This window comes from Salmo trutta, chromosome 3 (genome assembly GCF_901001165.1).
Source record: "Salmo trutta chromosome 3, fSalTru1.1, whole genome shotgun sequence".
In the NCBI taxonomy this organism is placed as follows: Eukaryota; Metazoa; Chordata; class Actinopteri; order Salmoniformes; family Salmonidae; genus Salmo; species Salmo trutta.
This window is the reverse complement of record NC_042959.1, coordinates 71719838-71746400: the sequence shown is the minus strand read 5'-3', so window position 1 is coordinate 71746400 and position 26563 is coordinate 71719838. Positions and strand designations below refer to the sequence as shown.

The following is a 26563-nucleotide window of genomic DNA, read 5'->3' as shown; positions in this document are numbered from 1 at the left end:
TTAACGTATCTTTACTTTTACTCAAGTATGACAATTGGGTACTTTTTCCACTACTGCAATAACATGCTCCGGATCAGTGGGCAAGCCATCCGGAGCATATATATATATATATATATATATATATATATATATATGGCTTGCGCAGTGGTGCCTCTGACAACAACAGTGATTGGTCTGTGAGAATAGACAGGTATAATGCGTCTTAATCCAATTCTAGCTACAGGGGTGCCTGCTCCTACTGTCACAATGGAGCTCATTGACTTCCTCAGGGACACTCCTTGTTTTGTGGTCTCAACTGGCCCTTCTCTGGATAGTTTGAAGGATTTATTTCTGAAATGAGGGGATTGATGCTCTGTGTTTTTGCCCTGGCGATGTTAACAGCTTCTGCAGGTAAATTGAAATGAATTGGTCTTTCTCTGATCTGGGTCATAGTATTTAGGTAGGCTATACTTTAGGTATGGGATGTGAAGTTTTTCACACAGAAGGTGGGGGACATAAAATTGAAATGTTATAATCATATAATTATATTATATATCTTTCATGATGTTGTTTAACACCAACTACAGACCCAGGTCATTGTAAATACGAATTTGTTCTTAACTGACTTGCCTAGTTAAATAAAGGTTAAATACATAAAATAAAAAACTCCAAACTGCTACAGCACATTTAAGATATATATATTTTTAAATGTGTGTTCATAAAGCATACATAACACGTCAATAAGAACATAAACATGACATTGTAGCTACATAGAGCCTCCATGAACATATTCACTACGAAAATAATTATATGATATTATACAAATGTATCAGTTTTATACAAATACTGGGATTGTTCTGATTGAAGAGGATGGGCTTTTCATGTCTTTAACCACCTCCACCAGTCCTGCAGTCACTATCCTGAAGGTAGTTGTGATTTTTTTCCTGAAAAAATGTTGGGTTGGGTGACTCTACGTTTGGGATGATTACTGGAAGAGAAGATAATTACTGGAAGAGAGTTAAGTTGAGGTTGAATTGGGTGACTCTATGTTTGGGACAGAGGAGGCTGGTGGGATGAGCTATAGGAGGAATGGAATGAATGGAACAGAGTCAAACATGGTTTTCATATGTTTGATGTGTTTGATACCAATCCATTGATTCCATTCCAGACATCACAATGAGCCTGTCCTCCTATAGCTCCTCCCACAGCCTCCTCTGGTTTGGGATGATTACTGGAATTAGTTTTAGGTAGCTATTGTAATCCATATAGTAATCGTTAGGTCCACTGTAGTCCTGGTGTGTGCATGCAGGTCTTTGTTCCAACCCAGTGATATAGCAAACACTGGATGAAATACTTCCTAGTTCTAGTTGGTGAGTTTGTGCAACCCCAACCCTCTAGCCAATTAGTGTTCACCTGAGCTGGCAGGGGCTAACAGGATGAGAGGGGCTGATGACCAGAGATTAGGAACATCACTGAAACTCAGGGTTTGGATTAGCACTAGGAGCTGCTCCCACCAGAGGTGGATGGCCATGTTAGGTGGTAATGGAACAACAGTATAGCTGGACTAGCTATAAGCAGTAAGTCTAACCCTAATGTGTACATAGGGTTAGACTTACCACCTAAACCTAATTTCCACCTACTGTAGGTGCTCAAAGTGCTTTACAAACTTACCTCATCCACCATTAATGCTTTTCAGTAGAGGGATGCATTGTGGTATACTGCTGGCAGATGAACACAAGATACCTAAGAAAATTACCTGACTAAACTACTTTAGTTTTCCCTCTTACTGTAACATCTTGGTGCACTATAGACACAGTGTTCTGTAGTCTGCTATAGACACAGTGTTCTGTGGTCTGCTATAGACACAGTGTTCTGTGGTCTGCTATAGACACAGTGTTCTGTGGTCTGCTATAGACACAGTGGTTACCGTGAGCTACCTTGGATGTGAGTAAGATAGTGACCCATCAGGTGAGAGTATGGCCTTAAAATCTCTCCCCAAGGTTAACCAAAAAGTAAAGTTTCTGGCTAGGAAATAATGTTTTCATGATAGGAAAATACTCCAGACACTGGCAGGGCTCCTTGTGCAGTGTCATTTTGATTGGATAATAGATTTTGTGTGTGCCTCAAGAATAAGCTTCAGAAAACTCAGAATAAGCAGTGGTGGAAAAAGTACCCAATTGTCATACTTGAGTAAAAGTAAAGATACCTTAATATAAAATGACTCAAGTAAAAGTGAAAGTCACCCAGTAAAATACTACTTGATTAAAAATTATAAATAATTTCAAATTCCTTATGTTAAGCGAACAAGTCGGCAGCCTTTTCTTATTTTTAAAATTTACGGATAGCCAGGGGCACTCTCCAACATGCAGACATCATTTACAAAGGAAACATGTGTTTAGTGAGTCTAGGCAGTAGGGATGACTAGGGATGTTCTCTTGATAAGTTTGTGAATTAGACCATTTTCCTGTCCTACTTTTGGGTGTCAGGGAAAATGTATGGAGGAAAAAGTACATAATTTTCTTTAGGAATGTAGTGAAGTAAAAGTTGTCATAAATAGTAAAGTACAGATACCCTCCAAAACTACTTAAGTAGTAGTTTCAAGTATTTTTACTGAAGTATGTTACACCACTGAGAATAAGATAGTCAAGATTGTTCTCAAGCTCCCATTCGGTACTCATGTTCAACCCTGTCTCTTTGATAAACTGAAAGGGCTCAAGAGTTGCTCAAGTGAAACCAGAGTCACCCAAGTTGGGGGGTTACCCACAACATTTTACATAACTATTTCCCAAATTTACAGTACCTATGTAATTATTTTATCGTATTGGTGACACCCAGCAGTATTCCACCGGAGGGAGCTCTACCAACTTTATTCCCTGTAGATTCAAGAGCTTCATCGGGAATAACGTATTCCTCTATTATACTCGTCTTGCAGTACTGTGGAACAAATTACCACTGTAAATTAAATCTTTCATCAGAGAACAGCTTTAAAGCATCACCTAAAAATAATGGTTGGTTGATTAGGGGTATTTTTCTTTTCAAGAAGTGACCTGTGTAAGGGTTTATTTAATTTTTTTATTTAACTAGGTGAGTCAGTTAAGGACAAATTCTTATTCTTATTTATAATGACGGCTAACTCGGACGACGCTGGGCCAATTGTGCACCGCCCTACACAGCTCCCAATCACAGCCGGTTGTGATACAGCCTGGAATCAAACTAGGGTCTGTAGTAACGCCACGAGCACTAAGATGCAGTGCGTTAGACCGCTGCGCCACTCGGGAGCCCTGGGTACCTCTGTACTGTTGATTATGTTGTAAATATTTGTAATTGTTAATGTTTTTAAAACTGCATTGAGTGTAGTGTGTACAATGCGATCTTGCCCACCTTTCATATTATTTGCCAAAGAGGATCACAATAGAAATAAACCTTTAATCTTTTTTTATGTATGTAATGTTGTCTCCGTCAGGAGCAGCCTTTGACTTTAAATGACCAATTCTATCAATAAATCAATATAACACTCATGACTTGTAGCGATTATGTCCCTGTGTGAGAGTGTACTGTATATGATATTACCCTGTGGTCCCAGATGAGGATGATCAGGATGAGCAATGGGAGGAGGGGCCTCTGCAGTGTTTCCGCTGTGACCTGGGCTTCTGGGATGCCTGCTACACCACCAAAACCAACTGCAACATCGGGGAGAAGTGCTACACTGGCCGAGGGAAGGCAGGTGGGTCACATGGATAGACATGGCCGGCGGGTGCTGTGTGTGTGTTTCTGTGTGTGAGTGTTTCTGTGTGTGAGTGTTTCTGTGTGTGAGTGAGTGTTTCTGTGTGTGTGTGTGGGGGCTGTGTGCGTGTGTTTCTGTGTGTGTGGGGGGGCTGTGTGTGAGTGTTTCTGTGTTCGTGGGGGCTGTGTGTGGGTGTTTCTGTGTGTGTGGGGGCTGTGTGTGAGTGTTTCTGTGTGTGTGTGTGTGGGCTGTGTGTGAGTGTTTCTGTGTGTGTGTGGGGGCTGTGTGTGAGTGTTTGTGTGTGTGGGGGCTGTGTGTGGGTGTTTCTGTGTGTGTGGGGGCTGTGTGTGGGTGTTTCTGTGTGTGAGTGGGTGTTTCTGTGTGTGTGGGTGTTTCTGTGTGTGGGTGGGGGCTGTGTGTGTGGGGGCTGTGTGTGTGGGGACTGTGTGTGGGTGTTTCTATGTGTGTGGGGGCTGTGTGTGAGTGTTTCTGTGTGTGGGGGGGCTGTTTGTGGGTGTTTCTGTGTGTGGGGGGGCTGTGTGTGGGTGTTTCTGTGTGTGGGGGGGCTGTGTGTGGGTGTTTCTGTGTGTGTGTGGGTGTTTCTGTGTGTGTGGGGGCTGTGTGTGGGTGTTTCTGAGTGTGTGGGGGGGCCGTGTGTGGGTGTTTCTGTGTGTGTGGGGGCTGTGTGTGGGTGTTTCTGTGTGTGTGTGGGGGCTGTGTGTGGGTGTTTCTGTGTGTATGTGGGGGCTGTGTGTGAGTGTTTCTGTGTGTGTGGGGGGGGCTGTGTGTGAGTGTTTCTGTGTGTGGGGGTGCTGTGTGTGAGTGTTTCTTTATGTGTGGGGGCTGTGTGTGAGTGTTTCTGAGTGTGTGGGGGGGCTGTGTGTGAGTGTTTCTGTGTGTGGGGGGGCTGTGTGGGAGTATTTCTGTGTGTGTGTGTGGGGGCTGTATGTGTGTTTCTGTGTGTGTGGGGGATGTGTGTGAGTGTTTCTGTGTGTGGGGGGGCTGTGTGTGAGTGTTTCTGTGTGTGTGGGGGGGCTGTGTGTGAGTGTTTCTGTGTTCGTGGGGGCTGTGTGTGGGTGTTTGTGTGTGTGTGGGGGCTGTGTGTGGGTGTTTCTGTGTGTGTGGGGGCTGTGTGTGGGTGTTTCTGTGTGTGAGTGGGTGTTTCTGTGTGTGTGGGTGTTTCTGTGTGTGGGTGGGGGCTGTGTGTGTGGGGCTGTGTGTGTGGGGACTGTGTGTGGGTGTTTCTGTGTGTGTGGGGGCTGTGTGTGAGTGTTTCTGTGTGTGGGGGGGCTGTTTGTGGGTGTTTCTGTGTGTGGGGGGGCTGTGTGTGGGTGTTTCTGTGTGTGGGGGGGCTGTGTGTGGGTGTTTCTGTGTGTGTGTGGGTGTTTCTGTGTGTGTGGGGGCTGTGTGTGGGTGTTTCTGAGTGTGTGGGGGGGCCGTGTGTGGGTGTTTCTGTGTGTGTGGGGGCTGTGTGTGGGTGTTTCTGTGTGTGTGTGGGGGCTGTGTGTGGGTGTTTCTGTGTGTATGTGGGGGCTGTGTGTGAGTGTTTCTGTGTGTGTGGGGGGGGCTGTGTGTGAGTGTTTCTGTGTGTGGGGGTGCTGTGTGTGAGTGTTTCTTTATGTGTGGGGGCTGTGTGTGAGTGTTTCTGAGTGTGTGGGGGGGCTGTGTGTGAGTGTTTCTGTGTGTGGGGGGGCTGTGTGGGAGTATTTCTGTGTGTGTGTGTGGGGGCTGTGTGTGTGTTTCTGTGTGTGTGGGGGATGTGTGTGAGTGTTTCTGTGTGTGGGGGGGCTGTGTGTGAGTGTTTCTGTGTGTGTGGGGGCTGTGTGTGTGTGGGGGCTGTGTGTGGGACATTACGGTGCTGGGTATTGTGGATTTTTGGCAGAGAAATGTGAAGCGGAGCGTATTAGTGTGTTGACAGTGTCTATGTGTGTTAACTGTAGGTGATGTGTTGGACGTTAAGTTGCTGGGCTGTGTCAAGGCGAAGGAGTGTGAGCTGGTGACCAATGTGGAGATCTTCTCCAACACAACCATCTACGTGATGACCAGGCACTGCTGCGACACACACTTCTGCAACACCGGACACACACTACCCCTCAACACACTCCTCTCCCTGGCACTGACTACAATAACCATCATCCGACTCTCCTCTCCCCGACAGTGACTATAATAACCATGATCCTCACCTTCAACAGACTACAATAACCACCATGCATCATAAAGTCCCCAGCAGCTCACCTTTATTCAATTTTCTTAATTCTGTTAATATTCTGTGTTTATTTGTCAAGGAATATGGACAGTAATTAACATATGTGGATGTGCCAGACTGAGGCAAAAGTCTCATGTTCAACCCTTCGAAGCTGTCTCTGGGCTTGGGCAAAATTGGTTAGATGGTTTTATGGAATTACATTTTGAATAAATGTAATTTTCTCATTCTGTTGTTGGCATAAACTAGAAAAGGAGACTGGCTTTTATTTTCTATCATATTTATTGAACATTCTGAATTGTAACTGTGAATAACGTAATACGAATTTACATTGTCCTCAATCTTGGTTGGGATATTTTAAACACGTTAAAATTACTTTTATGTTCTCCTCCAAACTGAAATATTTCCATAGAGAATACTACAGTATCTCCCATTGATTTTAGTGTTATGGTAAATCCTAAAGTAGTATGCATCAATCTCTCAGACCCATAGGCACAGATCTAGGATCATCTTAACCTCTCTAAAACCATCAGCATCTTGGGGCAACTTCCTCTTACAGTCAGTGAAGCTGAGGTCATACTGGACAGTGTTTTAGTGTATCTCCCATTGACAACAGTAGTACTGGTATACAGTAGTGTTGCTGTTAGATAGACAACAGTAGTACTGGTATACAGTAGTGTTGCTGTTAGATAGACAACAGTAGTGTTGCTGTTAGATAGACAACAGTAGTACTGGTATACAGTAGTGTTGCTGTTAGATGGACAACAGTAGTACTGGTATACAGTAGTGTTGCTGTTAGAGCAGGTCTCCTCCAGAGGGAAGCAGCTCCTCCTTCATGTAGCGCTGCAGATCCACACTCTGGTCCTCAAGGTTCACACACAGGAACTTCTTCACCACACAAACACACCTGACAGACACACACACAAAGAAAACACCTGTGTGTGTATGTATTGCAGACAGAATAACTTATTTAGACATTCATCTGAGCCATCTGTGTTGCAGGTGAATGGTAACAGCTGAATAAGATGAGAAAAAGAGGAAACCCACACACTGATCTTGATAGTATCACTGCTCTTTAATAACTTTACGTATCGACCTCAAGGCCTTCCTCAGAGCTTTTGTAAGTGTTTATAATTAGCAACCTTATGTAGATATTGATCCACCCACATCCGTTCAATGCATCGAATGGGGTTGGAGTCGTTGGAAAATAAGCAAGTGTTACCAAATATAACATTGTGCATTTATTTCATAACTATTCTAATAACGTGTGTACATAAAACGCCTGTAAAACCACAATGAGGACATCAACCTATCAAGTCAGTTTTCATAAATCATTGGGTACAGTGCAAGAAAAAACGTCAGAGTAAACTGAAGTGGAGGCATTCATTCATGTTCACATTTACATGCATTCTTTTATCTCAACTTATTTAAATGTAAATCTGTCTTTAGAGTCTCACCTGCACATTGACTTGGTACAGGTACTCCTTGTATTTAGCCTCGTTATTGTTGTTATTGTGTTACTATTTCCTTTTTATTGAGTAAATATTTGTCTTATTCTAACTCTGCACTGTAGGGAATGGGCTCGTCAGTAAGCATTACACTGTCTACACCCGTTGTATTCATTTACATTTACGTCATTTAGCAGACGCTCTTATCCAGAGCGACTTACGGCCAATAACATTTGATTTGACTTTGTGTGTGTTCACTGTGAGTGTGTGACTTACTTGTTTGCCTGCTCCTCTGTAGATGGTCGGTCGATGCGTTTAATGGTCTTTCCTGTTCTGTACAGTTCAGATACCTACACAAATGCACATACATAACTTACACTCTTAGTTTGCATTTCTGTTGAAAAAAATGTGATGCCTTATTGTACTTGTGTGCATAGACATAGGAAGTAGTTTGGGAGAGTGGGGGCTGCTTTATATTTTCATTCATGGTAGAAATAAAATTGTTAAAAAATATATTTGAGGGTGGGTGCTGGAAAAATATTTTTCGGCCGCGTTACAGATGCTATATCAGTCCGCTAATACAGCACTAATAAAGATGGAGTGCACTACTTTTGTGGAGAAATAAATAAATAAATATATATATATACAGTTGAAGTCGGAAGTTTGCATACACCTTAGCCAAATACATTTAAACTCAGTTTTTCACAATTCCTGACTTTTAATCCAAGTAAAAATTCCCTGTCTTAGGTCAGTTAGGATCACCACTTTATTGTAAGAATGTGAAATGTCAGAATAGTAGAGAGAATTATTTATTTCAGCTTTTATTTCTTTCATCACATTCCCAGTGGGTCAGAAGTTTACATACACTCAATTAGTATTTGGTAGCATTGCCTTTAAATTGTTTAACTTGGGTCAAACGTTTTGGGTAGCCTTCCACAAGCTTGCCACAATAAATTGAGTGAATTGTGGCCCATTCCTCCTGACAGAGCTGGTGTAACTGAGTCAGGTTTGTATGCCTCCTTGCTCACACACGCTTTTTCAGTTCTGCCCACAGATTTTCTATAGGGTTGAGGTCAAGGCTTTGTGATGGCCACTCCAATACCTTGACTTTGTTGTCCTTAAGCCATTTTGCCACAACTTTGGAAGTATGCTTGGGGTCATTGTCCATTAGGAAGACCCATTTGCGACCAAGCTTTAACTTCCTGACTGATGTCTTGAGATGTTGCTTCAATATATCCACATAATTTTCCTTCCCATGATGCCATCTATTTTGTGAAGTGCACCAGTTCCTCCTGCAGCAAAGCACCCCCACAACATGATGCTGCCACCTCCGTGCTTCATGGTTGGGATGGTGTTCTTCGGCTTGCAAGCTTCCCCCTTTTTCCTCCAAACATAACGATGGTCATTATGGCCAAACAGTTCTATTTTTTTTTAAACGCACCAAAGTACGTTAATGTCTAGGAGACAGAACGTGTCTCCTTCCTGAGCGGTATGACAGCTGCGTGGTCCTATGGTGTTTATACTTACGTACTATTGCTTGTACAGATGAACATTGTACCTTCAGGCATTTGGAAATTGCTCCCAAGGATGAACCAGACTTGGAGGTCACCAATCTTTTTCTGAGGTCTTGGCTGATTTCTTTAGATTTTCCCATGATGTCAAGCAAAGAGGCACTGAGTACACAGGTACACCTCCAATTGATTCAAATGATGTCAAGAAGCTTCTAAAGCCATGACATCATTTTCTGGAATTTTCCAAGCTGTTTAAAGGCACAGTCAACTTAGTGTATGTAAACTTCTGACCCACTGGAATTGTGATACAGTGAATTATAAGTTAAATAATCTGTCTGTAAACAATTGTTGGAAAATTTACCTGTGTCATGCACAAAGTAGATGTCCTAACCGAACAAATCTATAGTTTGTTAACAAGACATTTGTGGAGTGGTTGAAAAATGTGTTTTAATGACGCCAACCTAAGTGTATGTAAACTTCCCACTTCAACTGTATAAACACACACAGCGCATTCTGAAAGTATTCAGACCCCTTGACTTTTTCCACATTTTGTTATGTTAGCTTTATTCTAAATTGATTAAATTGTTTTTTTTCTCCCACCTCATCAATCTATACACAATACCCATAATGACAAAGCAAAAACAGTTTTTTTGTGAGCAAATTTATATACATTTTTAACTGAAATATCACATTTACATTAGTATTCAGGACCCTTTACTCAGTACTTTGTTGAAGCATATTTGGCAGCAACTACAGCCTCGTCATTTTGGGTATGACGCTACAAGCTTCGCACACCTGTATTTGGGGAGTTTCTCCCATTCTTCTATGTAGATCTTGTCAAGCTCTCAGGTTGGATGGTGAGCGTTACTGCACAGCTATTTTCAGGTCTCTCCAGAGATGTTTGATCGGGTTCAAGTCCAGGCTCTGGCTGGGCCACTCAAGGACATTCAGAGACTTGTCCCGAAGCCACTCCTGTGTTGTCTTTGTGTTGTTGTCCTGTTGGAAGGTGAACCATCGCCCCCAGTCTGAGGTCCTGAACGCTCTGGAGCAGGTTTTCATCAAGGATCTCTGTACTTTGTTATGTTCAGCATTCCCTCGATCCTGACTAGTCTCCCAGTCCCTGCCGCTGAAAAACAACCCCTCAGCATGATGCTGCCACCACGATTTCCCATGGGGGATGGTGCCAGGTTTCCCCCAGACGTGACACTTGGCATTCAGGCCAAAGAGTTCAACCTTGGTTTCATCAGACCAGAGAATCTTGATTCTCATGGTCTGAGAGTCCTTTAGGTGCCTTTTGGCAAACTCCAAGCAGGCGGTCATGTGCCTTTTACTGAGGAGTGGCTGCTGTCTGGTCACTCTACCATACTAGCCTGATTGGGGTGGACTCCAAGTTGTAGAAACATCTCAAGGATGATCAATGTGATGGATTCTATTAAAATGTAACATGTTTCAAGTTAAACTGTAGTTTGTTTGTATCCTGTTTAGTGAATGATTATTGTGAGTATTAATGGAGTTTAGGCCATGAAACTGTGTGTATGCTAATTTAGAAAGGTTGACCTAATCAGATAAGAGGAAATTGCCTAGGATCAAAGAGCAGGGTCAGGCCCAGGACAATGAAGATGGACGGGTTGTGATTCTGACATCTTGCAAAACAAAGATAGAACCATGGACATTCCACAGGGGAAAGGAGGGAAACTCATTGGGGTTATAAAATGTATAGCTGGGGAGGTGACACCTACAAGAGGGTGGTGACCAAAAGGAGGGAAGAGTATAAGATGTTTTGTGAACTTCTAAATGTGTGCACTCAGCTGACTGTATCCTTGGTATTAAACACTTAACTTCTCTTGAGCTTTTGGTCTCAATTCCTTATTGCAAAGAGGTTGCAATTGCATTTTTCTTAAAAAAAAAAAATGGAAACAGGATGCACCTGAGCTCAATTTTAAGTCTCATAGGGTCTGAATACTTACGTAAATAAGGTATGTTTTTTTATTTGTAATAAATGTGCAAAAATGATTAAAAGAAAGCTGTTTTCGCTTTGTCATTGTGGGGTATTGTGTGTATTTGAGGCTGTAATGTAACAAAACGTATAAAAAGTCAAGAGGTCTGAATACTTTCCGAATGCACTCTATATTTAAAATAAAATCTTCAGATTTTTCAGGGAGTGCTGCAGCACCCCTACTTCCCGCAGCTATGCTAGTGTGTGTGTGGTGTAGTGTACCTCCACTCCTCTCTGTACGAGGCTGGAGGGAAGGCCTGCCAGTGTAGCAATGTTGGCTGCGTAGCTGGAGCGACAGATCCCATCCTTCAGCTGGTACAGAAACACCAATTCATCCCCATCCACCGCTGTCTCCAGAGTCTACACACACACACACACACACACACACACACACACACACACACACACACATATCAAGGCTGGGATTCAGTCCAAGGCATGCTTAGGGCAGACAATACACCTTTTAAAAGGGTTTTTCCCCAACAAATCCCAGCCTTACATACAGAAAGGGACAGATTACACACATACACAGGCAGTACCAGTAGTGACAGCAGGCCTGAGGAAGGTAGGAGACCCAGCTGTAGCAGACTGTGGAAGTTAGTGGCCAATAGAATGTGAGGAACCTCAGCTGGAACTCTTTTCAGCCAATGAGAGATAGATGCCGCCAGAAGGGAAAGCCCATCCACCTGGTGAGAAACAGTTCAACAGTTTACTTGGAACCACATTGAAACACTGAAGCATAGAAAGACCCAAAGAAAGGCAAATAACTGGGCAGTGTAAGGGAGACCTTTCTCCTCCATCCCTACTTTCATGTCTCTCACGTGTTTCATCCCTCTTTCCCTCTCTCTCACCGTGTTAGTTCCTTTCCCAAACTCATCAATCAGGACCAGTGAATGACCGCTGCTGTGGTTCAGAGCATGAGCCATCTGTAGCACAGACATACACACACATACGTGTATGACACACTGAGAATAGGTAAATGCATGCGTGTCTGTAGCGCAGTGGTGTAAAGTATTTAAGTAAAAATACTTTAAAGTACTACTTAAGTAGTTTTTTGGGGGGTATCTGTATTTTACTATTTATATTTGTGAAAACTTTTACTTTTACTCCACTACATTCCTAATGAAAATAATGTACTTTTTACTCCCATACATTTTCCCGGACACCCAAAAGTACTTGTTACATTTTAAATTCTTAGCTAGACAGGAAAATAGTCAAATTCACGCACTTAAAGAGAACTTCCCTGCCTACATACTGCCTCTGATCTGGCGGACTCACTAAACACACATGCTTTGTTTGTAAATGAGTGTTGGACTATGCCTCTGGCTATCAATATTAAAAAGAAAAATAATTGTGCCATCTGGTTTGCTTAATATAAGAAATTTTAAATGATTTATACTTTTAATTTTGATACATAATGTACATTTTTGCTTGACCTGACCAAATTCACATAGAATTGTGAGTTATAGATATTTCATTCCCACTGAAAGCAAGTCTAAGAGCGATAGATATGTTCTATGTGGGCTATTTCTATGCTTCGCGTTCTGAGGTTTGTTTTTGCATCTTTTACTTTTGGTTTTGTACACCAGCTTCAAAAAGCTGAATATACAATAGTTTTGGTTACAGAAAATATATTTCACAGCGGTTTAGATGGTACAATGATTCTCTACAGAATGACTGCTTGTTTTGTCACATAAACTGACATTTGGCAAACTATTAGGATTTTTGCAATCAGGAAATGGCGGAGCGATTTATGAATAGTGCATCTTGATCTTAAAGTATATTTTAGCAATTACATGTCATTTTAATACTTAAGTACATTTAAAATCCAATACTTTTAGAATTTTACTCAAGTAGTATTTATCTCCTGCCTGGTTGGCCCTGACCGGGGCCATCGTTGGACGGGGCCAGTGTCCCCCCCCGTCTCAACCTCCAGTATCTATACTGCAATAGTCTATGAGTCGTGGGGGCTAGGGTCAGTCTGTTATATCTGGTGTAATTCTCCTGTCTTATCTTGTGTCCTGTGTGAATTTAAGTATGCTCCCTCTAATTCTCTCTCTCTCTCTGACTTTCACTGGTGTCATTTTCTATTAAGGTATCTTTACTTTTACTCAAGTATGACAATTTGGTACTTTTTCCACCATTGGCGTAGTGTGTGTGTGTGTGTGTAGTGTGTGTGTGTACCTGGTTGAGGTCTATCATGAAGGTGCTGAGTCCTACAGACACAGATTCTCTGCTCTGCATGCGTGTGAAGATTCCGTCCACCAGACCAATCTCTGCCTCCTTCGCTGGCACGTCAGAACCAATCAGAGCCATGAACACAATCAGACCCACCTGACCCAGCCAATCAGAAGGAAGAGACAACAATCTATCCTGAAACTGTCTTTGACACTTTCTGTGTGTGTGTGTGTGTGTGTGTGTGTGTGTGTGAGTAAGTGTGTGTCTGTCTTTGCCTGTTTGAGGTAGATGCTCTTGCCAGATGAGTTGGGTCCGGTGATGATCTTGACCCGTCCCAGAGTCTCAGAACTCAGGAAGGAGTTAGACACAAACATAGGAGAACACAACTCCAACAGAGGGTGTCTGAGAGAGTGAGAGAAAGAGATATCTAAGCAACAACAACCCTTATCTGCCTCTCTAACCTCCTCCCTGGATACCTTAGGGGTTCATACAGGCATTTAGCCAGCTGGAATGGGGTCTGAGTGTGCGTACCTGGCCTGTCTGAGTGTTATCCTGTGGTGGTTGGCCAGAGTGGGGGTAGTGTATCCGTACTCCTGGGAGGCGTGGCTCAGTGCCATCAGACAGTCCAGCTCAGCACTCAGATCCAGAACCTACACACACACACGTAGCATAATCCCACGAAAAGGTAAGTGTGCACACAGAGATACCACATAAAGACGCACACCTTGTATAGACAGGCGCTTCTCTCCAGCACTGTGGTCTGCAGCTGTGTCATAACCGCTGTCTCCATGTCTGTGTGAGAGAGAGAGAGAGAGAGAGAGAGAGAGAGAGAGAGAGAGAGAGAGAGAGAGAGAGAGAGAGAGAGAGAGAGAGAGAGAGAGAGAGAGAGAGAGAGAGAGAGAGAGAGATTCAGACATGCAGAGAAGAGAGAGAGAGAGATATTCAGACATGCAGAGAAGAGAGAGAGAGAGATATTCAGACATGCAGAGTATGGTCTACTTTTTTTTTTTTCCCAAAAGGGTTTCTTCGGTTGTACCCTAGAGAATTCTAAATAACGCCACGGGTCTGGGTCAGATCTCATATGATTGTCACAGGTCTTGAGTATGTGTAATTTTAACTGACTTGTCCGGAAGGGCCTGTAAATATCCAAACGTGACTGCTGCAGCAGAGAGGCAAGACAGAAATGTATCATTTATGCTGCTGGTCTTGCTTTTCAGAAGAGTGGAGATTGGTGCATGTAGCATGTTGTTGGCCAATCATAAGTCATCAAAGTGCCAATAGGCTACAATCATAGTCTCCATGTGTGGCAAAGGTTAGGAGATATCTAATCAACGGAAGATGGAATTAAAATTACGGAGTTAAGAGCCAACAGGTAGGCAGACTGCTACTTAATATTCTGAAAAGAGTTGATGTTATTTGTAACTGTAGGATGAGAAAGCGCACGCACGGTCCCGTGTGGCTCAGTTGGTAGAGCATGGTGTTTGCAATGCCAGGGTTGTGGGTTCGATTCCCACGGGGGACCAGTACGGAGAAAAAAATGTATGGAATGTATGCATTCACTACTGTAAGTCGCTCTGGATAAGAGCGTCTGCTAAATGACTAAAATGTAAAAATGTAAAATGTAAATGCATAAGTTAGCATAGCTAGCGTTACTAGCTTCTCATCCTGGTTTGATGCCGTCCAAGACTGGTACTACGTGATCAAATGAAATTGTATTTGTCCCATGCGCCAAAAACAACAAGCCCCTAACCAACAATGCAGTTCAAGAAATATAGTTAAGAAAATATTTACTAAATAAACTAAAGTAAAAAAAAAAAATCAAAAAGATAATAAGAAAATTACATAACAATAACGAGGCTATGTACAGGGGGTACCGATACCGAGTCAACGTGTGGGGATACAGGTTAATCGAGGTAATTTGTAAAGTGACCATGCATAGATAATAAACAGCGAGTAGCAGCTGTGTAATAACAAAGGGGGGTCAATGTAAATAGTCTAGGTGGCCATTTGATTCATTGTTAATAATAGCAGTCTTATGGCTTGGGGGTAGAAGCTGTTAAGGAGCCTTTTGGTCCTACAATTGTTTGGGCCTTCCTCTGACACCGCTTGGTATATAGGTCCTAAATGTCAGGAAGATTGGCCCCAGTGATGTACTGGGCCGTACGCACTACCCTCTGTAGAGGCTTATGGTCAGATGCCGAGCAGTTGCCATACCAGGCGGTGATGCAACCCGTCAGGATGCAGCTGTAGAACTTTTTGCAGATCTGGGGACCTATGCCAAATCTTTTCATTCTCCTGAGGGGGAAAAGGTGTTGTCGTGCCCTCTTCACAACTCTTGGTGAGTTTGGACCATGATAGTTTGTTGGTGATGTGGACACCAAGGAACTTGAAACTCTCGACCCGCTCCACTTCAGCCCTGCGATGTTAATGGGGGCCTCTTTGGCCCTCCTTTTCCTATAGTCCCAGTTGTCTTGAAAGCATCATAAATCCAGAGAATGCCAGACTGATGACAAAATGTGCCCACAAAGGAGCGCCGCGCCACCTTCCTGTTCAAGTGAACACAGCACAACAAGGTGAGTCCAAAAATGTCTTGTATGCTGCTGCATAAATGATGTAATATGGCAGGGAGATATGTATACTGTAGCTAAGAAAGTAATACTAAGTGTATGTTGTGTAGTAAGCTGTTAGTAGCCCATGTGCCTCACCCAAATAATTTGGTCTATTTTCACTTCTTAATTTTGTTCTGACCTGGTAGTGCACATGTAGCCTATAACCTGTTTTTTTAGAAATGTAATCATCGAATATTGTAAGACCTTTCATTGTCTGCTTATATGCCCCCTTTATTTATCATTCAGTTTTGACTTGGTGTACAGGGAGAACACTAAGAATGGCCCATGTTCTGAATTCTGTTGCTGTACATCTCAAAAGTGCTGAACAAATAGTTATATTGACTACGCCCGTCCTAGCTTGCTCATGAATGTCTTAATCAAAATTACAGATTGCCTGTTATTCGCTTGTCATCCCCTTATGCCATAGTTTGTACATCTCAATTGTCAGTAGAAACCACATTTGTTTAAACACGTCAGCCATTTCCAGGCAGTATCCCATCCGGCCGTGATTGGGAGTCCCATAGGGCGGTGCACAATTGGCCCAGAGTCGTCCAAGTCTGGCCGGGGTAGGCTGTCATTGTAAATAAGAATTTGTTCTTAACTGACTTGCCTAGTTAAATAAAGGTTACATATCAGCTATGTTTTTTTAAAGGCAGTAAATGAGGCTGAATGAACTGTTTCGCTGACAGACAAGTCTCCGCTGACAGCCAGGTGTAGCAGTGGCAAGGTGTTGGGACTGCTGTTGGGACTCTGCTGTTGGGAAAGTTTTATGTAAGCCCTAACAGTTATTGGGCACCGTTTGTCACCGTTATAGTGCAATTAATGTATTGTTTAGCGTCGTGTTGTGTAGTGGCTTTGCTGGCATGCATCCCACAATTGCTTTTTTTGCCCCACCAAGATTTACATGCTAAAATCGCCACTGGTACCAACGCACATTGACTTGGTACCGGTACCCCCTGTATATAGCCTCGTTATTGTTATGTAATTTTATTGTGTTACTTTTTATACATTTTTTACTTTAGTTTATTTAGTAAATATTTTCTTAACTCTTATTTCTTTCACTGTATTGTTGGTTAAGGTTAGGGGACAGTATTCGGAAGTTGTTCGGAAGTGACTGACATGCCCAAAGTAAACTGCCTGTTACTCAGGTCCAGAAGCTAGGATATGCATATAATTGGTAGTATTGGATAGAAAACAGTCTGAAGTTTCTAAAAAAACGGTTAAAATAATGTCTGTGAATATAACAGAACTGATATGGCAGGCAAAAACCCGAGGAGAATCCATCCGGATTTTTTTGTTTTTTGAGGTCACCACCCATTGAAATGCTTGTCTATGGGATATTCAAAAGAAATCCTCCCAGATTTCTGTTCCTATGGCTTCCACTAGATGTCAACAGTCTTTAGAAAGGGTTTGAAAAATGAATTAGTAGTTGTAGTTTTTCAAGGTGGCTCTCATTTTGAATGTGTGGACGCACGCACCTTGTTATTTATCTCCGGTATTGAACATACTACATTCCGTCTCAAAATGTTGCGTTTATTTACATATTAGGGTACCTGAGGATTGATTAGAAACGTTGTTTGACTTGTTTGTACGAAGTTTATTGGTAACTTTTGGGATTCCTTTGTATGCATGTTGAACAAGTGGAACGGGTGAGCTAAAGGGTAGAGCTGCCGCTTTCAAGGTGCGGGACTCTAACCTGGAAGCTTACAAGAAATCCCGCAATGCCCTGTGACGAACCATCAAACAGGCAAAGCGTCAATACAGGGCTAAGATTGAATCATACCACACTGGCTCCGACGCTCGTCTTATGTGGCAGGGCTTGCAAACTATTACAGACTACAAAGGGAAGCACAGCCGCGAGCTGCCCAGTGACACGAGCCTACCAGACGAGCTAAATCACTTCTATGCTCGCTTCGAGGCAAGCAACACTGAGGCATGCATGAGAGCATCAGCTGTTCCAGACAACTGTGTGATCACGCTCTCTGTAGCCGACGTGAGTAAGACCTTTAAACAGGTCAACATTCACAAGGCTGCGGGGCCAGATGGACATGTGCTCTGGGCATGTGCTGACCAACTGGCAGGTGTCTTCACTGACATTTTCAACATGTCCCTGATTGAGTCTGTAATACCAACATGCTTCAAGCAGACCACCATAGTCCCTGTGCCCAAGAACACAAAGGCAACCTGCCTAAATGACTACAGACCCGTAGCACTCACGTCCGTAGCCATGAAGTGCTTTGAAAGGCTGGTAATGGCTCACATCAACACCATTATCCCAGAAACCCTAGACCCACCCCAATTTGCATACCGCCCAAACAGATCCACAGATGATGCCATCTCTATTGCACTCCACACTGCCCTTTCCCACCTGGACAAAAGGAGCACCTATGTGAGAATGCTATTCATTGACTACAGCTCAGCGTTCAACACCATAGTACCCTCAAAGCTCATCACTAAGCTAAGGAACCTGGGACTAAACACCTCCCTCTGCAACTGGATCCTGGACTTCCTGACGGGCCGCCCCCAGGTGGTGAGGGTAGGAAGCAACACATCTGCCACGCTGATCCTCAACACTGGAGCTCCCCAGGGGTGTGTGCTCAGTCCCCTCCTGTACTCCCTGTTCACCCACGACTGCATGGCCAGGCACGACTCCAACACCATCATTAAGTTTGCTGATGACACAACAGTGGTAGGCCTAATCACCGACAACGACGAGACAGCCTATATGGAGGAGGTCAGATGGTGCCCGAATAACAACCTATCCCTCAACGTAACCAAGACTAAGAAGATGATTGTGGACTACAGGAAAAGGAGCACCGAGCATGTCCCCATTCTCATCGACGGGGCTGTAGTGGAGCAGGTTGAGAGCTTCAAATTCCTTGGTGTCCACATCAACAACAAATTAGAATGGTCCAAACACACCAAGACAGTCGTGAAGAGGGCAGGACAAAGCCTATTCCCCCTCAGGAAACTAAAAAGATTTGGCATGGGTCCTGAGATCCTCAAAATGTTCTACAACTGCAACATCGAGAGCATCCTGACCAGTTGCATCACTGCCTGGCACGGCAATTGCTCGGCCTCCGACCGCAAGGCACTTCAGAGGGTAGTGCGTACGGCCCAGTACATCACTGGGGCAAAGCTGCCTGCCATCCAGGAACTCTACACCAGGCGGTGTCAGAGGAAGGCCCTGAAAATTGTCAAAGACCCCAGCCACCCCAGTCATAGACTGTTCTCTCTACTACCGCATGGCAAGCGGTACCGGAGAGCCAAGTGTAGGACAAAAAGGCTTCTCAACAGCTTTTACCCCCAAGCCATAAGACTCCTGAACAGGTAACCAAATGGTTACCCGGACAATTTGCATTGTGTGCCCTCCCCCTGCTACTCTCTGTTTATCTTATATGCATAGTCACTTTAACTATACATTCATGTACATACTACCTCAATTGGCCCGACCAACAAGTGCTCCCGCACATTGGCTAACCGGGCTATCTGCATTGTGTCCCACCACCCGCCAACCCCTCTTTTTACGCTACTGCTACTCTCTGTTCATCATATATGCATAGTCACTTTAACCCTACCCACATGTACATACTACCTCAATAAGCCTGACTAACCGGTGTCTGTATATAGCCTTGCTACTCTTATTTTCCAATGTCTTTTTACTGTTTTTTTTATTTCTTTACTTACCCCCACACACACACACACACACACACACACACCTTTATTTCGCACTATTGGTTAGAGCCTGTAAGTAAGCATTTCTCTGTAAGGTCTACACCTGTTGTATTCGGCGCACGTGACAAATAACCTTTGATTTGACTTGATTACTGAATCAAACGCGCCAACTAAACTGACTTTTTTGGGATAGAAAGAAGGACTTTTGTAGCTGGGACCCTTGGGATTGCAAACAGAGGAAGATCTTCAAAGGTAAGTGATTTATTTTATCGCTATTTCTAACTTTTGTGATGCCTCTGCTGGTTTGGAAAATGTTTTTAATGCTTTTGTATGCGGGCGCTGTCCTCAGATAATCGCATTGTATGCTTTCGCCGTAAAGCCTTTTTGAAATCTGACAAAGAGGCTGGATTAACAAGAATTTAAGATTTTAAATGATGTATGACACTTGTATTTTCATGAATGTTTAATATTACGATTTTTGTATTTTGAATTTCGCGCTCTGCAATTTCACCGGATGTTGTCGAGATGGGGCGCTAGTGTCCCACCTAGCCCAAAGAGGTTATTAAGGGCTTGTAAGTAAACATTTCAAGGTAAGGTCTATACCTGTTGTATTCTGCGCATGTTTGATTTGTTTGCTGTATTTGATACCATTCCACTTCATTGACATGAGCCCGTTCTCCCCAATTAAAGTGCCTCCAACCCCGTGGTTTATATTCCGGTCTCTGACATTGCTCGTTCTGATATTTCTTTTTCTGGATTATGTGTGTCCCCATTTTAGAGGCGGCAGAGAGAGAGAGAGAGAGAGAGAGACGAGAGAAGAGGAGCGAGAGAAAGAGGGGAGGGCTGACAGCCTGACCTTTGGTGTCACAGTGTAAGTCTCCCAGCAGGTCATCTAGCTCCTTGGTTCTCTGACTGCGGTAGTGCAGACGCTCCTCAGACAGAAACTAAACACACACACAGTGAAAACATACACACATCATAAACTCATACTCACAGTGGGTGCAAACATACACATGTATCATACACGCACCATGAAGTCAAGGCCCTCTATCTCAAAGTCCTCTTTCTCCACCATGCTGGGCAACCGAGGGACCGAGAGCAGGAACCCTATCTGAGAGAGAAAGAAAGAGATAAATAAATTATGCTGATAGGATAGGACATCCAGATTACAATTTCACCTCATTTTATGGATGTTTAGAAAGCATCAGCATCCTATTGATCCTGACAGTCAGCAAGGTACACTTTAGATTTATTTGTTTAGCATTTAGCATCCTTGTTAGCATGTAAACCAGGGATGGGTAACCCCATGATGGATGTCAGATCAGGGGGATGTAGACAGACAGTAGTAGTAGATGTCTCAGACCAGGGGGATGTAGACAGACAGTAGTAGTAGATGTCTCAGACCAGGGGGATGTAGACAGACAGTAGTAGTAGATGTCAGACCAGGGGGATGTAGACAGACAGTAGTAGTAGATGTCTCAGACCAGGGGGATGTAGACAGACAGTAGTAGTAGATGTCAGACCAGGGGGATGTAGACAGACAGTAGTAGTAGATGTCAGACCAGGGGGATGTAGACAAACAGTAGTAGTAGTAGTAGATGTCAGACCAGGGGGATGTAGACAGACAGTAGTAGTAGATGTCAGACCAGGGGGGTGTAGACAGACAGTAGTAGTAGATGTCAGACCAGGGGGATGTAGACAGACAGTAGTAGTAGATGTCTCAGACCAGGGGGATGTAGGCAGACAGTAGTAGTAGATGTCAGACCAGGGGGGATGTAAACAGACAGTAATAGTAGATGTCAGACCAGTGGAATGTAGACAGACAGTAATAGTAGATGTCAGACCAGGGGGATGTAGATGACGCAGCAGGAGGGGATGCGGGTGTCCAGGTGCTCCAGCTCTCTGCGAGCCACGTCCGTCAGGAAGTCAGACAGTCCCATCATCCTCCTCTTCTCTGGCAGAGGGAGCAGACGGAGGTGACTAAGATGACCCTAACCCTCACCTTACCTTAACCATCAGCTAACCCTAACCTTCAGCTAACATAATCCTAACCTTCAGCTAACCTTATCCCAACCTTCAGCTAACCTTATCCCAACCTTCAGCTAACCTTATCCCAACCTTCAGCTAACCTTATCCCAACCTTCAACTAACCTTATCCCAACCTTCAACTAACCTTATCCCAACCTTCAACTAACCTTATCCCAACCTTCAACTAACCTTATCCCAACCTTCAACTAACCTTATCCCAACCTTCAACTAACCTTATCCCAACCTTCAACTAACCTTATCCCAACCTTCAACAAACATAACCCCAACCTTCAACAAACATAACCCCAACCTTCAACAAACATAACCCCAAACTTCAACAAACATAACCCCAATCTTCAACCAACATAATCCCAATCTTCAACAAACATAATCCCAACCTTCAACAAACATAATCCTAACATAACTCTAACCTTCAGCATTGCCTAATGTTATGAATACTCACTCTCGTCTATAGCAGGGTCCACATTGGGTTTGACAGTGAAACGGTTTTCTGCTAAACTGCCCTCAAAGTCCACCTATACAATACACAAATCACAGAATAAAATGAGAATGAAACACATTGACATACAGAACATGGGAGCTGCACCTGACGTGTGTACTGTGTGTCCCACCACTCTGCTGATGAGCGAGGCGATGTAGTAAAGGTCGTCTGAGAATCCCTCACTGATCTCCTGGAAGAGTTGGATGGACTGAGGCAGGGAGCGCACTGTGTCCCTGATACACACCGCACTATACACTGTCTACAACACAGACACACACACACTATTCACACTGCACCGTAGATTGTCTAATACACATTCAGACACACTATTCATATAGATAAATGGCCGTAGAACTCCTACCTTGTAGAGACCCTGCCAGTCAGAGACTTTGGTGTGAGACAGAGACATCGAACGCAGGAGAGTCTACAGCAGGAGAAATAACTCTTTATTACAGAATATTCATACTCATCACTGATGTTGCAGACTGAGGCCTGCATGGCGCTGAAGGGTAAAGTTCACAGGTCATGGTTACCGGGATGTTCCTGATGTTGCGTAGGGAGGACTGCAAAGTGTTTAGGGAGTCAGAGTTGCGTGGACAGGAGAAGAATCTCACAACTTCCTGTCTCCTGTTCAACACCGCCAGGTCACGAGTAGGCCTCAGAAACCACTGGCTGAGAGAGAGAGAGAGAGAGAGAGAGAGAGAGGATTTCACAATAACCAACTAGCTGAACAAGGAGGGATAGATTATGACTACGCACCACAAACAGGTACTGAGGTATTGATTATGTTTCTCAGATATAATCTGTATGTGGTTGGTTTCTGACACTTCAACCATGAGAACAGGTTTTCCTCACCGAAGCAGTTTGGAGCCAAACTTGCACCTGCAGTGATTCAGTATCCCTGAAACAGAGACACCAACACCCATGACATCATCACTACAGGAAACACGCCTGAGAGATCACCGCTTCTCATAATACGAGTGTGAGAATGTACTGACATCACATCAGCGCATTAACTTCCCATAATGTGTGTTACCATAGAGACTGAGCCCTTCCTTCTCCCCAGACTGCAGCTTGTACACAGAGGGGTGCAACTCCGACTTGAAGATCTGCAGCACGCTGGAACACACAACAAACATGGCAGGGAGAGTGTGTGTGTGTGTTTGTGTCTGTGTTTGTCTCCAGGGGGACTGACCTGTAAGTATCCTGGTCCACGTACACTATGTCTTTCCTGTAAGAGGAATGAAATTCAGATGTGAAAAAAACATTCAACCACAATATCTATACACAACTGACCCATCTCTCTGTATGTGTGTGTTGTGTGTGTGTCTTACAATGTGTAGGTGTGGAACTGTAAGATGGGGACTCCCACACTGCTGTCCTCTAGCTCCACTCCCACTCTCCTCCTGTCCAGACACTTCAGCAATGCACCTACTGACCGCAGCTAGGACACACACACACACACACACACACACACACACACACACACACACACACACACACACACACACACACACACACACACACTTTTCAATTTAATCTCAAATGTCAGTGTGAGGTTATTTTCCTGGAACAAGGGGGAGGAGAACTCACCATGAGGGGGGAGGAGAACTCACCATGAGGGGGGAGTCGAAGGAGATGCAGGAGGAGAGGTAGGAGATTCTCTCTCTCTCTGAGACGGCAGGAGGAAGGAAGGGAAAATGGGCAGACAACAGCCTCTGCTTACTGACCTCCAGACCTGTGGTAAAGAGAGGGAGAGTGAAAGAATCTGTAACTGAAAACTTGACTGTTGATGTTCAAAAGTTACACTGAGAACAATACCTAGTGTATTACCACAGGCAAGGCAGCTGTTCTTACCAAAGTCCACATAGGGATAGGTCACCACCTCAGGCCTGTAGTCTGGGTTGGCTCCTGGAAGCAGGGAGGAGAGGGAGTCAGAAAGAGAGAGGGGGATAGAAGAGAGAGAAAAAGAAGAGAGTGAGAGATAGGAGAAAGCTTGAGAGAGAGTGATAGAAGGGCAAGGAGATAAAGTGAGAAAGGGGAAGAAAGTGCAAATGTATAAACCTTAACCATCACCCCTCCCCGGCCAGCCTAAAGTTTTGCCTTCCCCAGTCCTCCCTGTGCGGTGCTCCTCCTCACCCAGTCCCTGCACGAACTGGACCATGCAGCGTTCCTGCTTAGCACTGGTAATGATCACATGAGGGCTCACCTCCTGGACCACTGAGAGAGGGAGGGGGAAGATGGGAGCGGGCAGAGGCAGGGGCCCGGGGACAGGGGGAAGGAGAGGAGAACAGGGGGAGGGAGAGGAGAAGGCGACAGGGGAGAAGGGGACCAGGGGGAGGGAGAGGACAGGGGGAGGGAGAGGAGGAGAGGGGGACAGGGGACCGAGGGGAGAGGGACAGGGGGACGGAGAAATGTGTTTGGGTCAGTTAGTAGTTTAGGTGTGTGTAAGTGTATGTGTGTTTAACTTTAGTATGTACCTCTGGCCAACAGTTGGAGCTCGTGGTTGTCTGAGGTGTCAGGCATGTAGTGCAGAGTGAAGTCTCTGCTGTCATAGAAACACAACCCCAACTGCCCATGCTGGGCAAACACGCTCAGCAACACCTGGATACACACACACATTATCTTACTCTGCCATGGTCCATTGTTTGTAGTTGGTGTAGCACACATGACGTGTGTGTGTTCACTGTTGCTCTCACCTCATGTGATTCTTCCTCCTCCTCCTCTTCTCCATTCATATCGGGCAGCCCAGACAGGCCTCTTCCTCTGACATCACCAGGCACCGCCATATACTCTCTAGGCTACACAAAGACATGCAGACAACTTTGGCCTGAACTTTGTCACGTCAATCATGATATCATAATTTAGCTACTGTTAATTTGCTAACGTAAGCTACTTTGATTTTCACTTATGTAGTAGGCCTAGCCCTTTCCGTTTACAGACATATAGAATGTGCGCCTCAGTTATGGCATGTCTGTTAGTTAGCAACTTACCGGTGGTCTATCTCAACTGACTTTAACGTTTACTCGGCTTTTTGCTGCTGTGTGTGTAGTTGATTTTAAGCGCGTCTCTCACTGTGATCTGGCACCTGGCGCGAGGCATGTCACCAAGCGCGCTAAATTCATCCCCACGTGCGCTGGCGTGGCTGCAGCAGAATTAAAGCCAAAGATGATAGATAAATGAAGACGTCCCACTCGTTTACCAGCTAGTTAAGCCCCCAGTCTTTTCTTTATTTTGTTAAGTATATTTTCTCTGTATTTTGAATTGTATTTTTAAGTAATCACCGTATGTCTAATAAATCAATGTGTGTGTTTATTTCATGGAAATAATGTCATTATATGTTTAATCATTTATTTCCCTGAGACTCCTTTTGCCATTGAAATGCTCAGTCTGGTCTTGTTGGCCCCTGTTGATATACATGTAAATATATTTACATACACAGCCCTGATTGGCGGATAGGATATTACAGCACATCTACCCTTACCCCTTCAAAGTAGTAGGATATATACACATCAGAATAATCAGATCAGATTGTGATGTTGTGATCTGGGACATAAACATCATCCCACCTGAAAATGCTGACACAAAAATGACATTATCATAATGTTATTTCGACCTCATAGTGTAAATTACATTTTTGACTGCACTGCCCCTTTAAGGGGTGGTTCTCCCATATACACCAATGCCTAGCAGCTGGGTTTGGTCTACTTATATAGTTCATTGACAGTATAACAATCAGAAAACATTTGCAAGTGGCAGTGGTGTAGTGAAGGGCACACACAGGTATACTCTGTATACTGACTTAGTTTTCAGTGGGCATTGCATATACTCACTTCTTAATCCCCACTGATACCTATCAAAGCAGTGTAGTGGAGGTATCCACCTTATCAATTAATAGGGCTGATGGGACAGATTGGACTGTTTAGCTTAAAATGTTGATAAAATATTATTTCTTCACATTTTAGGCGCAACAATGTGCACATGACTGTGTGAATATTACAAAATGCAATTTGGGGAAAACACCTTTCTAAAATGTGCACCGCACATGTGAGCTGTTTCATGGACAGAGATGGGAATATCTGTTAGAAAGTGGTGGGATTTAAAGATGCAATAACTGTCATGGGTTGCTAATATGATTAGGATAATTCCTTTGGCTGCTAGACAATGAAAGAAAGTTGAAAGAAAACCAATAGAACATGAGAACGCATGCCTACCTGTCAGAATTATATCATGATTATTTGCATCAATCCAGTGGCCATTTATTTTGCAAACTCCATCTCATATGCTACAGAAACACTGCTAACCAAACAACTGATAGGTACCTGCACAGTTGAATTAAAGGGTAACTACACTCAAATAAAAATGTATTTGATTTTTCCCAGACCTCAAAAGTGGTCTCCAGATGTGGTTTATTAAGCATTGTTATGAACTTAGAACATACGTTTTTATGTTTAAAAAAAGGTGACTTTGAGAACGAAAGCCTGAAAGAATTGGGGAAAATCTGAAACCTGTGAATTTATGATTCAGTTGATCTGTTTCAATAATAGGTACTACTATTAGCCTACTGCACAGTACAGCTTGGGTTGTACTGACAGTGAAATAATATGTGATTGATAATTTTAGGTCATTCAGAGTGAATGTCACTGTTTCTCCTAGTATTTTTCACACAGGGCATCTTTCCTTCGCTGGGCGGGCCATTTGAAACATTTT

The 26563-nt window shown here is 43.7% G+C and overlaps 1 protein-coding gene and 1 long non-coding RNA gene across 4 annotated transcripts; one reads left to right on the top strand and one right to left on the bottom strand.

Moving 5' to 3' along the window:
* Positions 1 to 3164: 3164 nt before the first annotated feature.
* On the top strand, positions 3165 to 6154 carry LOC115187507 (uncharacterized). Its single transcript, XR_003876082.1, has 2 exons — positions 3165 to 3703; positions 5644 to 6154. It is a non-coding gene; the product is annotated as an uncharacterized LOC115187507 (long non-coding RNA).
* A 66-nt stretch (positions 6155 to 6220) lies between these two features.
* msh5 (mutS homolog 5) lies at positions 6221 to 25029 on the bottom strand. 3 transcript variants are annotated; one of them, XM_029746504.1, is made up of 26 exons: positions 24847 to 25023; positions 24553 to 24654; positions 24334 to 24457; positions 23993 to 24073; positions 23711 to 23764; positions 23470 to 23591; positions 23188 to 23297; positions 23049 to 23084; positions 22890 to 22972; positions 22709 to 22754; positions 22387 to 22525; positions 22215 to 22277; positions 21984 to 22112; positions 21815 to 21887; positions 21168 to 21277; positions 20354 to 20434; positions 20180 to 20267; positions 13764 to 13831; positions 13571 to 13689; positions 13315 to 13441; positions 13046 to 13195; positions 11713 to 11787; positions 11401 to 11547; positions 11084 to 11221; positions 7631 to 7704; positions 6223 to 6813 (listed from the first exon to the last, which is right to left on the bottom strand). In XM_029746504.1, the coding sequence occupies exons 2-26, from the start codon at positions 24640 to 24642 to the stop codon at positions 6702 to 6704; spliced, it is 2439 nt and encodes an 812-aa protein (XP_029602364.1). In that variant the 5' UTR covers positions 24643 to 24654; positions 24847 to 25023; the 3' UTR covers positions 6223 to 6701. The 3 variants fall into 3 exon arrangements, 2 of the variants coding, with proteins under 2 accessions (XP_029602366.1, XP_029602364.1); XM_029746506.1 differs by lacking the exon at positions 11713 to 11787 and having other exon boundaries at positions 6221 to 6813; positions 24847 to 25027; XR_003876079.1 differs by lacking the exon at positions 6223 to 6813 and having other exon boundaries at positions 11390 to 11547; positions 24847 to 25029.
* Between the last annotated feature and the right edge of the window lie 1534 nt (positions 25030 to 26563).